The 14,244-nt window shown below is 37.2% G+C and overlaps 1 protein-coding gene across 1 annotated transcript in view; it reads left to right on the top strand.

Moving 5' to 3' along the window:
* The window catches only part of enox1 (ecto-NOX disulfide-thiol exchanger 1), a 154,701-nt gene that overhangs the window by 78,315 nt on the left and 62,142 nt on the right, over window positions 1-14,244 (top strand). The window contains exons 4-6 of the mRNA XM_051708513.1: window positions 7,727-7,894; window positions 10,757-10,963; window positions 11,395-11,628. Coding sequence (XP_051564473.1) covers window positions 7,727-7,894; window positions 10,757-10,963; window positions 11,395-11,628 — 609 coding nt within the window. The remainder of the gene's footprint in view (window positions 1-7,726; window positions 7,895-10,756; window positions 10,964-11,394; window positions 11,629-14,244) is intronic.

Below are 14,244 nucleotides of genomic sequence, written 5' to 3'. Positions count from 1 at the left end.
CAGACATAGTACATGTGTGCTTCCGGCGATATGCCTCAAGGTCATGTGTTTGAAATGATTCACTCTTGTTTCGCCAGGTGTTTCATGTGATAGCAAATAAATTACCTGATTTTATTCAACTCAAAATATTATTTAATATGACTAAATCAACCAGAATACATTAGGTTACACCAATGAAACAATAGATCATGTACACTGTAAAAAATGTATGTTACTCTAAAAAAAACGAATTTTTAAGCATTGAGTCAAGTAGAAAAGTAACAATTGCAGGTTATCACTTTTTACAGTGTATGCTCCAGATACCTGAAAGATAATTTTGTCACACTGCCTTTAAGAACAAACAGGATGGAAATATCTTACTTTTGCTTATGCCTTATGCCTGCTTCAAAGGAATGTTTGGAAAAGATTCATCTGGTTTATGTTGAATGCTGAAATATTCAGAGAGGTTTTGTTTTAATTTCTCTCAGCATGTTTCCAGGCACACTTGAACATCACACATATTGCTTGTGACACACACAGCTTCTGTTTTGCCCCATATCTGCTCATACATTTGTTGCTCACAAAGCAGATGCCCACTTGCACAGTTTTTCCTCGCACGCAGATTCATTCTCAGTATTTCAGCACATTTTCTATTGATTATAAATGTTTATTTGCACCATTTCATTGAAAGACATGCTTTGTGCATTTTTCGGCAGTTATCCTGCTGGACTGGTGAGGCACACAAGTGAATCCGACTCTAAATATAGACGATTTACCTGCAGTTACGAGTCGCTTTTGTTAGGGCTCCATTGTGAAGGTTTTAGACTGAGCATGCTGGGAGATTTGGGTTCAGAATTGCTGTAAGCCCTGAATGTATGAATGCACAGATTTACACAAGATTCATAAACGCTGCTTTAAATGGTTTCAAAAAGAAAAAGGAAGAATAAAAACTACATCAGGCTCTACCAGAAACAGTTGAGTTCATTCTAGATGATCTATTTAAAGGTGCACTCAGTAACTTTTGTCTTTTTGTCATCTTAGACTTACACTGACACCTAGCGGCTTGAATGCAGCATAATTTATAATCAATAGTTTTCAATTTAGATGTCATTGAAGAAATTTAGTATTCACATTCAGCCATGATTACTTTAATTAATGAATGAAAGTGTCAAATAACAGGACAGTTACTGAAATTATTCTATTCTCTCCATGTAGAATAAAACAGCTTTTATAAGGTTACAGATAAGTCTTCATTTTAATGTAAGTGCTCATGATTTCCTACATATATTGCAAAACGTCCTGGTTACTTTCGTAACCTCTGTTCCCTGATGGAAGAAACAAGATGTTGTGTCGATGTAGTGACACTAGGTGGTCACTCTTGGGAGCTCCAAACACCTCTGCTTTTTGAAAAAAGGCCAATGGGAATTGGCGAGTGGAATTTGCATGCCACTCCCCCGGACATACGGGTATCAAAGCATATTGTTTTCCATTAGCATAGATTCAGCGTGCTAGCATTCACAGTACTAGCTAGTTAATAATGAAAATAAATTAATTTAAGATAATTTAACATGTCTACTTTAGTTGTGTTTACTCAATTGAATTAGGTTCACTATACTTAAAGTATTTGAGTTGAGATTACATGTTAACTTTAATTTAAGAAAGCTAATTTCAAACAGGTGGAACCACTGTACATGATTAGTTTGAAGTTCAGCCAAAGAGTTACATTTAAAATTAAGTGCCATCAAAATGTGTTATCTTACTTAAGTTAAAGTTAAGAGCAATTAACATGTATGTGTAGTACAAAATCTAAATCTGAAAGTTCTTCTGACTTAAATTTGTATTAACTTAAAAAATGTATGTAACTGATTATATTTTTGAGGGGAGGGAGAGAGATGCACACAGCAGTGATTGTGTGTGCCATTATTTATGTTATGCTGAAAAGCAAAAAATGATGTCACACTGAAAAGTGGAAAAAATAAAGACTCACGTTGGATCTGACTCCCGCTTCCTCCTTTAAAGATAGTAGCAAGAGATCTTCAGCTACAGGAATTTACACTGGGAGATAAAGTCCTTGTATTGCTTCCCACATCAAGCTCTAAATTACTCGGCAAGTAGCAAGGACTCTTTGAGGTCACACGGCGAGTTGGGGAAGTCGATTATGAGGTTAAACGAACGGATAGAGGCGGAGCGCGTCAGATTTACCACCTCAATCTCCTAAAACCGTGGAAAGAGGTGGTCCCCGTGACTTTGGCAACGGTGGTTCCAGAGAGGGAGGAGCTCGGACCAGAGGTGAACTTAAAAGCCACAGATCGAGTCTTGCGAAGACCACCTCTCACCGTCACAACTCACGGAAGTTTCCAGTTTGCAAAGGTACATTTCCGAAATGTTCTCACATCTTCCTGGCCGTACAAATCTCATAGAGCACCATATCAAAAAACAACCCCAAGGGTAGTGGTACGTAGTCATCCCTACCGATTACCTGAGTACAAAAAAGCAGTGGTCCGGGAAGAATTAAAGGCCATGCTGGATATGGGGGTAATAGAAGAATCCCACAGTGACTGGGCCAGCCTGGTGGTGCTGGTTCCGAAGAGTGATGGTGGTTCTGTGTAGATTATAGAAAAGTCAATGCGGTGTCTGAATTTGATACGTACCCAATGCCTCGGATTGATTAACTGCTCGATTGGGTAGGCGCAGCTCACATTTATTCGTCACTGGATTTAACGAAGGGATATTGGCAGATCACTTTAACCCCCATGTCCCATGAAAAGATGACATTTTACACATGGTTCGGATTACACGAATTTGTGACGCTTCCATTCTGTTTGTTTGGGGCCCTGACTACATTTTATTGGCTCATGGACAGAATCCTCAGACAGCACATTGCTTATGCCACTGTCTATCTGGACGACATCCTATCTGAAGACAGTTCCTGGGGCTGGCTGGCTATAATCGCAGGTTTGTGCCTAATTATTTGACCGTCACCAGCCCGCTCACTGATCTCACTAAAAAAGGGGCACCAGATCTGGTCCAGGGGTTGGAGCCGCATCAGCTGCCATTCACGCTGGTGTAAGTTGCACTTTGCGGCGGACAGTTATTGCACTCTCCTCACTTCAATCTCCCTTTTATCTTGCAGACAGACGCATCAGGCAGGGGGTTGGGAGCGGTACTGTCCCAGATGGTGGAGGGGAGGAATGCCAAGTCAAGTACTGTACATTAGCCGCAAGCTCTCGCTGAGAAAGACAAAGTACAGCATGATAGAAAAGGAGTGTTTGGCCACCAAGTGAGTGGTCCTCACCCTCCAGTACTATCTGTTGGGACATGCTTTCACCCTCTGTTCGTACCACTCCCTGCTCCAGTGGCTCCATCACATGAAGGATGCCAACGCGTGGATCACCCGTTGGTATCTGGCTCTCCAGCCTTTTAAGTTCGAGGTGGTCCACAGGCCAGGGGCGCAGATGGCTGTGGCAGATTTCCTCTCTAGAAATGGGAAGGGGGAGTAAGTGACAGGCCGGATGGCTCACCGGCCTGAGTCGGGTGACGGGAGTATGTGGTGATGTGGGCGTGGCCAAGCGACGTCTGTGGAGAGCGAGGCCGGGAGAGGAAGAATGGTAAGGATTGACACCTGTGGGAAATTATCTCTAACAGCTGTTCTGTTACAGTGAGAGCTGGAGAGGGATAAGAGGGCAGTCCAGGCCTCCGGAAGGGAGGGAGAGAGAGAGAGACACACGCAGCAGTGATCGTGTGTGCCATTATTTATGTTATGTTGAAAAGCAAATGTTGATGTTATACTAAAAAGTGGAAAAATAAAGACTCATGTTGGATAGTTTATCTGGCTCCTGCTTCCTCCTTTAAAGAAAGTAGCAAGAGATCTGTCACAGCCCAATATTAGAGAACTGCTAACCGATTAAGTAGTAAAGTATGAATATTGGTAAAAAAAAATTTTTTTTAAATGGGTCAAGCCGATTATTGTCTATCACAACTAATAACACTCTTAAACCTGGTAAAATTACTTTAATGCATGCTAGTAGATTTATGCATTTATTAAAAGCAGAAAAAGCAATATGATAAAAGACACCAAAAGACAACATTTTCAATAAAAAGTTATTTTTTACTAATATTAATTGCCGGAATAAGCAGTTATTTCGACCAAGTTCATTATCTCAACCATAGGCTGTTTAAGTTTGCCAAGGTAGCAACTAAATGCATTTATATAGAATTTGCATTCACAGATGTGTGATTATCAGCATTTTTAACGGCTTCAAATGTGCCTAATCCAGTTAGAATTTAGAGTTGGAAATATTTGTAGAACTAATTGTTTATAAACTAACATTGTCTTTGAATTTTTTTGATAATTTTAATTAAAAAATTTATAGATTACATATGTAAACATGGAAAGATTAATCACTTTTAACAGAACCTGAGCAGAGAAATTTAAATGTACATATGTTGTGTGATTCAGGGCTGTGCTGGTGTCTGACTTGTACACTGTCCTGTTAGCTACGCTGGATAATTATGAATCACATATTTGCTGTGGTGAGCAATGACTGGAAATCTTTCAAGCCCTAAAAAAATTAAGACTATAAAAAACAGGCCAGTCAAATTTCCTTACGGATTATGCATTTGCAGTGCAGGCCCTCAGGGTAGAGGGGTTTGCGCTTTGCATTTGGTAATGGTGTTTTTGATGGGTTCTGATTAATGACGTCTCACCTCTGTAATGATGAGAAGCTGTGTCCTATAGGAACTAAATGTTTTGGAAGCTTCAGTCTTCATGGTGAATCCAGTTTTTATGGAAAAAAGATAATAATGACAAATAAACCTCAAACAGGCATCTGGAAAAGAAACAAGAGCTATGAGCCAAATGATTCCGTCCTTGAATCATTCTGAGTGAAGAAAAACGACATTAAAAAGCGATAAATGTAAATGCGTGTGTGTAAATGACCTCTTTCATGGATTTACTGGTCGTTATTTGAATTTTCTCTTTCCCCAGCCAGGAATTTTGAGACTTCCAACTAAACACACAATTAATGTGTTCGGTCTGTTATTGTCCATTGTATTGTGCCACTACAGGACAGAGTAAGGAGGATTGCTCTCAGATTAAGGTCAAAATATTAGCAGCCATAGCCATAATCTGCCAGGGGTGCGTTTCCCAAAAGCATCATTGGCCAACTATGGTCGGAAGTTCCATCGTTACCAACATAGTTCAACAATTTGGTGTTTGCCAATACTACAGCTTTTTACCTGTGGTTAGAAGCATAGTTCCTTGTTAGTTCGCTGTGTGAGCATTATTTCATCTTTTATTCCATATATATCTTTCATTCTGTCAACACTTTGACCATGTTTACATGCACTTAAGAAAACAGCTTATTGCGGGTTTTTGCAGAAAGCGGCGTTCTGAAACGTCACGTAAACATGAATTTTATACATAAACTGTTTTAGGGGTTAAAGGCTTTAAGAGAAAGCACTTTATTATCTATTGTTTCTGTTGGAGAACACAGCTTTTATGTGTTTAAGTTAACACATACATGGCATTTATATGTTTTTGAAGAGTGTGCATGTGCGTATATTTCTTAAATGCGCCAGGGAACCGCAAAGTATGATGTAAAGGGAAAACCCGTATACTGCAGCGCAATGTATCTGTCCCATTTATATAGTGCACACAGCTTTCATGTCTTCAGCAGCTTTCTCACATTAAACAGCTTTTGTATGTGTAAATAAGCTTTTATAATTTAATATCCGCAGAAGGAATTACTCCACCCCCTGAGTAACAACGTTAACGACAGCTCTATGTTGTTGAACCAACGTAGTTCAAACGATGGATGTGCGACATAGTTACTACGGTTTCGGGAAACAGTTGTGATTAGCTAGTTTATTTCTCCAACGATGCATCATACTATGCTGGTTAAGCAGTGAGTTACGTTGTTGTACGGGAAACACACCCCAGAACTCCTAATAAACAAGGAGAGTTTGTGCGCCATACAGAATTAAATTGAGAATGGCTTTTGTATTCCAATTAAATTCCTGAATTTGAATTGAGGTAGCAAACAGGATGTAGAATTGAAATTCCAATTTGTTTTTAAGAATTTTTTTCAGGCACACAACATATGGGTTATTTACAGAAACATTGGATGATAATTAATAATCAATGTTTGAAATGCTTCCTAAAGAAACGTGTATTTATATATATTTCATTATATTTAATCAATTAACTTTCATTTTATGTACCATGGTGGAAGAACACAGAATTTCCTAGAATGCACTTATTTACCCAGAGTTTTTAAAATGGAGCCAAACAACATTAAACGCAAAACAGTTTTACAAGACTGAAACTTTAAACAGAACAACTCAGAAGTTAGGGTGAAACAGGGAGAAGTGAGACAGTGACCCACTTTACCCTACTTCACCCTACTCTTGCTAATTTTGTTTTTCTGTTGGACTAATGAAAGTCCTTTTTGTGTGTCCAACTCATGTACTGAAAGGGAGCCAGTTCTTAAATTCAGAATTTTGCCCAACCATGGTAATAACAGGAACACTTGGCACTCTCTAGATCTTCAAAACATTGGGAAAGCAACTTGTATATAGCCTTTAGGAGTGTTTCTATTTTTAACATGAAATCTGTATGATGTTGACAGCACAAGTTGTCACCACCTGCACTCTTTAGTGTATGCTATTTTAAGTCTTAGCTTAAGAAGATAATATTAATGACAGTTAGCACACATGCTCAGTTTCTATCATAATAATACTGTCATCAAACATGGTTGTATAAAGTGTGCATGCAGGAATAGTGTACTCTACCACAGTGGTTCTGAATTGGTGGTGGGTTGCAGGATTGTTTAGCAATTATATACAAATATAATTGTGCATAGTTAGGATAGCAAAATAAATAGGCTTATCAATTTTTAAAAGAAATATACTTCCCATATCCTTTAGTGTTGATGTCAGAGTGAGAAGGTGAAATCAAACACTCAATATTTTGGTGCAAATTCATCCATCACTTGATAGAAGCAAGCCAAATTTGGCAGATACCAACATGGGCAGGTTGCATGACGTGCTCTTTTTCGCCATACTTGAACACAATGAGCCAAACTATGCAAGGTAAAATAAAATAAAAAATAAAACAGGTTCACTTGCAGGCAGTGAGGATAAACATGGTTTGTGCTGACCACGTTTTTTGTACTGTGTACAAAATTAGCTACCAAGAGCATGAAACCATTGAAATTCAAGAGCCATTTAGTAACAAAAATGGCCAATTTGCCTATTCAGCCTATGTCGTGTTGGTAATTTTGCATAATGTTTGGCCTGTGCAGTTCATGGTAATTTCAATGTTTGTTTTTTTAAGGACATTTTTGTATACATTTGTACGCTAAACAATATTGGTGTTGTGTTGGGTCGCCACTTGATATCCAATGTAAAATCTGGGCTCTGAAGCAAAACCAGTTGAAAACCACTGTTGTAAAACAGCCTACCCCTAATGGATAACGATGCACACTGTTTTCCTTCAGATAAACCCAATGCTTTCCAATCCCAAGACCTTTATGGCTTAGTTTGATGAAAGCTCAGTGATGAAGAAACTAATCTTAAGTGGTTTGTCTGGTTTCTTGGTGGCCTGGCCTAAAGTATTTTACCAGATTGGCTCCGTTATTTCTCTGGCCCTTTTGTGGTTCTGTTCGAATGGTTCAGGGGTTCAAGTCCAAATCCAAAGGCTGCATTCATAACCTTCAACTCTCTCTACTGTATGTTCCCTTTCCAGACTCCATCTGTATACAGGGATTTGACCCCAACCTAGGGATCATCACCCCAATCAACCCCTTGATGGCTGGGATCAGTCTGGTACCTCCCCATCCAGTGGCAGCAGAGCTTCCTGTTATTAAAGAAATCATTCACTGCAAGAGCTGCACACTGTTTCCACAGAACCCTAGTAAGAGCCACAGCAATTATATAAGACCCTGCTTAAGCAAAATGTTTAGACATTTTTGCATAACATAGTCTACCCTTTTTTACTTCTAGTGATGTAATGTTAAATATATAAAAAGTACAAGCTGTGCTATTTTGAATGACCTGCAATTGTGTGAGAATTATTTGGTAATATGTTCCATTGAAAGACCTGTAAATTTATGCCAAATGTTTTATGGTTATAGAGATTACATTGACCACATGGTAGTTATTAAATATTCTAATGTGGAAATGAGAAAGATGAATTGTTAAGTGTGTAGAGTTTGTGTTTTAAATACTTTTAATAAAAATGAACCCTAGCTAACTATAGAATGCACATGTGGGTTACTATTAGATGCAAATATCACTTGTTTTGATTGGTTGAGGTATCATTTATTTCACAACATGAGTTTAAAATGCATTTAATTAAAAATAGGACTGAACAATAGGATGACAACAAACCCTGTTATAGCATAGAATCTCAATGTCTGGTTGTTATAGATGTAATTTCTCCATGACCTCCACCACTTCTAACATGCATAGACAGAAATTGCTAGAATTGAATGTTTCTTAATAATAACTTATTAATAAACTGGTAACAGCAAATACCTGTACTCAATGAGAATTTGCTATTTACAGTACTTCCTAAATGTAAGTCTGAGCAGAAACATGGCATTTAAGTCATTGTAGGCTCAATCAACAGCATTTGTGGAATAATATTGATTATCACAAACAAATAATTTCTCCTTTTCTTTAAAAAAAACAAAAATTGAGGTTACAGTGTGGCACTTAAAATGGAATAGGGTTGCGACACGTCCTAGAAAACCTGGAATTTTGCAATGCAGTTTTCCAGTCATGGAATAGTCATGGAAAATGAGAAAAATAACTAAATGTCCAGTAAAATAATGATTTGTTCCAGAAAATATTTAAGCAGAACTAAACAGTTTGACTGTGTCGCTACACTTGAAATAATAATTTTAAGATTTACACATTTCAATTTCATAACAAAACTGCATCAAATTTAATTGTGTAATCTTTAATAAAATAAACTAAATATTTGAAGTTTTAGTAATTTATTTTTTTTAAAACCTTTAACAATTTAATTTGATGGAATTAGTTTAAATAAGTAAATCTTAAAAATAAGCTAAAACATATTTTGTTTAAAATAATATATTTTGTAAGTGTTACAAGGTTTTTGTTACATGTTAAAAAATATGGTAATGATCAGGTCTTGGGATAGGTGTAAAATACACAGATTTATATAGTTTTATATAGCCAGCGGCTGCGCATTGTGAAACAATATCAATAGTTGACTGTCATGAACGAGGCACTGTCATGTACTGTACATTCTCTACTAATCTTCTGTTATCTCTGCTTTGGTCCATCTAAATAATTTAAATCAAATCAAATCAAATCCCTTGATTTGTCACTCAACCATATTCACAATCGCAACAGTGGGTGAAAGTCTTGAGTAATGACTAGTTCCAAGCAACATAGCAGTATGACAATTACAATAAACATCTGATTTACACAACACAGTTTACACATCTTGTTACACAACACAATATACACCTAATAGTATACAATATACAGTATACACAAAATAAGAAGACTGTATACAATAAAAATACACTGATAATTCAACAATCAGAGTCCGCTTATACCACGGTTACCACATGAAGGGACCTATGATTTCCATAGTGTGAAAAACGCAGACGGAATCACTGAATGCAGTCATAAAATTGCATAAAAATGTGTGTGTGTAGTAGATGACAGACTAATACAGACACATACAGATGAAATATTTATTTAATTAAATCACAGCTTTTAGTGATATAATAATTACTCTGGGCCATGTGGCAAACTGGTTATCCAGAGGCGAGAAACTATTGTCAAAAAACACACAGAAATGCCAAAATAAACGTGAAATGAGGAATTTTATTTTTTTTTTATTTTATTTTTTTTTACAAAAATACACTACTACTTTATAGTAATGTAATGTTTATGTAATTAAATAAAAATAATAATATGCATTATTCAGAATTCAGAAAAAAAAAAAAAAACATTCTATAACCACAATTTATATCATGACCTCTCGGATGTTTATGCTTAAATATTACACCTGCTGGACACATAAAATATCCTGGAAATGTTCTGGAAAATTATGCCTTGAAAATAGTGGGAACCATGTGGAAGTAAATGGGGCCAATTTTGAAGCTTATAACTTTATAAAAGCACTTACATTAATTTTTCTGTATTATTTGAGCTGTAAAGTTGTTTAAATCGTAATTTTTACAGTCGTTTTAGGGTTTGCTGACATTACATCATCATGGCAACAAAGTTGTAAAATTGGCTATAACTTTACACAGAAAAGGATAGTAAGTGATTTTATCACACTAAAATCGTGTTAATACACATATTGTTTATGTTGTGTGGCTGTACTTTTGAAACAGTATGTATTTTAACATTTACTGATTGGCCTCATTCACTTCCATTGTAAGTGCTGCACTGTAACCCAGATTTTTTTTTTTTTTTTAAAGAAAAGGAGGGACGAAACAAAATAAATGTATGTGGTAATCAACATTATGCCACAAATGCTGTCGATTGAGCTCAACTTCTATTGAACCCAGAATATTCCTTTAACATAGCTAATATGTAATTACATACAAATTAAATAATAAAAAAAAATTACATTAAATAAAAAAGGCATTACCAATGTAATATTCCATAGGAAACACATGAAACTATATTATACATAGTTAAATATTTTTTTTATAGTAAAAAAATATATAGAAGTCATGCAATCTGAGTGCAATAAGAGGTCTGAGACTCTTTGTGGATTCTGCAGATCTTCCTCCACCCTCGACCAGAGAGAGGCCGCCAGGCTGCAAGACGGTCTTTGTTGGTGGGCTTCCAGAGAATGCAACTGAGGAGATCATCAGAGAAGTGTTTGACCAGTGTGGAGAGATTGTAGCCATCAGGAAGAGCAAGAAAAACTTCTGCCACATTCGCTTCATTGAGGAGTTCATGGTGGACAAGGCCCTCTACCTCTCTGGTGTGCCTTTGTTTTCATATTTATACATATAAAATGATTGAATTCAGGGTGTGACATTAACTTTTTGGCTCACTGAACACTGTGGCTAATGGTTTTACAAAGTCACTAGCCACTCAGCTTTTCCACTAGCCAAAATCCCTCGCCCCACAAAAAAATAAATAAACAAATAAATTCCCTTTTCCATGTGGGTGCTGTAAGTTCAACAATCAATGCATTACGATTGTTTGGCTCGATCGTTTCGTAGCAGAAGCAGAAATGTCTCTAAAACTCTAGCAATGTATCAGTGTAAGCAAATCCTATTTTGCATTTAATACTGTATGTTTGTTCCCGTGAATTGACTTTGTCTCAGTTTACTGGTGTTTGATATCTTTGTGGATATGCAAGCTGCTGGAATGATATCTCTGTTTGGTGAATAATGTTTGTTGTCCTAGGCTATCGGATGCGCATTGGCTCTAGCACAGATAAAAAGGATTCGGGCCGCATACATGTGGATTTTGCCCAGGCAAGAGATGACTTGTATGAGTGGGAGTGCAAACAAAGATTACTGGCACGCGAAGAGCGGCACCGACGGAAAGTCCATGAGGATCGCTTCAGACCTCCTTCACCTCCTCCCATAATGCACTACTCTGAGCATGAGGCGGCTCTTTTGGCTGAGAAATTGAAAGGTATGGTTTCCCCCCAGACTATGGTGCCATGATTTCATCTCTCCTTGAAAGCACAGATTTGTCATCATTAGTGTAGTGCCGAGACAAATTTGGGTTTGCTGGAAGAGCTTCAAGGCAGAACTTTTTTGCCTGCAATAAATGCAAAATGGGGTAAGATGACCCACACAGACAGACCTGCTTTTCTTTAGAAATTCTGCAGCTGTTCTGATGATGTGACAGACATTAATGAGCAGCTGCATAGTTTTTTGTCTCACAGCATCAGCTGCTGTTTATTCTGTGGGACTGGTGTGCTTATATGATTGCCTTGTTCCATTCATCAGCTTCAACGAGACCAAAGATTGCCAATAAAGCGAAAACTCAGTACCATGCTTCTGGAAAACCAAAGGGTTTCCAGTGTTGGTTAAATGGTTTTCATTTGCTGTTAGATTGCTTAAATGGGCTTAAAATTTGTTTGTTTTTAGTCTATAAATGGAATAAATTCCCAGAGGAAACTCTTATTGCTCAGCAGTGGCTCTTTCTTAACACAGAAGACTTAATGCAGTTCTCAGATGTGTTTTATTTAAATGAGACGTGTGTATGTTTTCGGTGTTAAAATGCTTTCTCATATTGCAGTTTAATGTGCAGAGACAACTATAAGTATCCCATTGTTAGGTTGATTTCCTTGAAAACTGTAACACAGTGGCTCAAAACAAAAAACTTTACTCTGTTTGTTTGAGAATCCCAACCATCCAGAATCAGCAACATTGGCCATAAGGAAAGGTCTCCAAATGCTATCCATTTAATCTGGAGAGTCAGGAGGTTTGAATGCTCAGATTCTGTCATGCATTCCACCAATCCATCACACCATTTGACATTCACACATATTAGCAATGTCCCCTTTTATATTTTCTGTAATTTCAAAACCATTTCCTGGCTGACAGCTGCTGTTTCACCATGATGTGATTTGATTACAGCTGGTGTCTCCAGGAAGGTAGTACTGGTCGGGTAATGTTGGCTGGTGTCATTTCCATGCCTCTCGTCTCTCTGGAGAGACTGCTTTCATTTAGATGATGGGGACTCGACTGCAGCCTCCAGCCTCCAGCTCATCAGCAATCACAGCACACTGTCGAGCACTTCCTATTCTCCCTGCATGGTGTATCTCAAGCTTTGTACACTCTCATGTTTATTGAGCTCAAAGGGCATCAGAAAATCATCTCTGATGGGTCTAGACATTCCAGCATCTGGCACAGTTCTGCTTGTCCTTGACATCCAGTTGCCTCTTTAATGAAACCTTTGTTTAAACTCCTGGTTGTGGTCAAGGTTTGGCTGGTTAATGTGGGCTTCTTAGCTCCTGCTGGTAGATTCTGTAACTACACCATTCTGGGGGCAAAAATCCAACATAATCATACATGAAATCCTCATTTTGCTACAGAATGTTCCAGTACTCTGACATCGATCCCATTTTGCAGAGGTACTGACAAGCGGCATCTCACATCAGACATTTCTGCATGAATTCCAATGTGTTCATCTTCCCCTGTGGCGCTAGTGATAGCACATTGAGCCAGCATCCTCTGAGACATCGATTCTGGTCCCATAGAAATCAGGAAGTAATTGTGTCTACATAATTAATGATTAGCACGATTCAAAAGTTGTGTTTACGCTCTAAAATAATTTTCTTACCCCTTTGATGGTTAGGTTAAGGGTTAGGGTTAGTGTGAGGGCGTATGGTTAATGAAACATGTATTCCTGTTGAATGTATTACATAATTTACAACTAAAAATACAACTCGCTTTTAGTGTAGACTAGGGCTGAACAATCTAAATAAAATATGAATTACTGTATGTGTGCAGCTCTGTTCTCTGTTCATAGACTTAAAGCACATATAAGGCTAATGAGCTGAGCATGTTAAATTTACATCGCTCTAGATTCAATAATTGCACATTTTCCGTGTTTCCAAATATATGCTTGGCTGCTAAAAGTTTCTGTCCATATATAAAGCAACCCAATAACACCAGGTTTTTGGACAGAAGAGTGGATAAGAACATTTCTCTGTAGCAAGAGGCCATTGTGAACTTAACTACAAACAAATATCTTCCTTCATATTCCATCAAAATAAAAGCTCTGCCAAAACAGGGCTGCATAGTAATGCTGCATGCAAGTGTAAATTAGTGCATGAAATTAGTACATAAATATGCTACTGTTTTATAATTATAATAATAATTATTATTATTACTATTATTAGTAGTAGTAGAAGTAGAATTTTACAAAAATGTATTTCCATTATAATTTCTTAATAATAACTTTATTAATTATTTGGGTTCCAAAAAATAATTATGAAAGGTGGTCTGAGACCCTTTATCACAGAGTGGACAAAAATGGGTACACAGTTAAGAGATACAGTGTGAAGGTGATGTGAATCTGTTTTTCCCCCTCTATGTTTCACTGTATTTTTGTTTTATTTTTTTATTTTTAGTCTGGCTTTTAAGAGGACTCAAATGTGAACACCCTTTCTTAAAAAGTAGAGCATGTTTGCCCATTAATTACTTTTGGTAAGGAAAAAAAAAATACTTTTTTAGACAGCTTTTTACAGAAAGAAGAGTTGGTGTTGTTCTAATCAATATTGATGGCTTCAAAAAG

Source organism: Myxocyprinus asiaticus, chromosome 10, assembly GCF_019703515.2.
Source record: "Myxocyprinus asiaticus isolate MX2 ecotype Aquarium Trade chromosome 10, UBuf_Myxa_2, whole genome shotgun sequence".
Lineage (NCBI taxonomy): Eukaryota > Metazoa > Chordata > Actinopteri > Cypriniformes > Catostomidae > Myxocyprinus > Myxocyprinus asiaticus.
The sequence above is the reverse complement of the archived record's forward strand: the minus strand, read 5'-3'. Positions and strand labels throughout refer to the sequence as shown.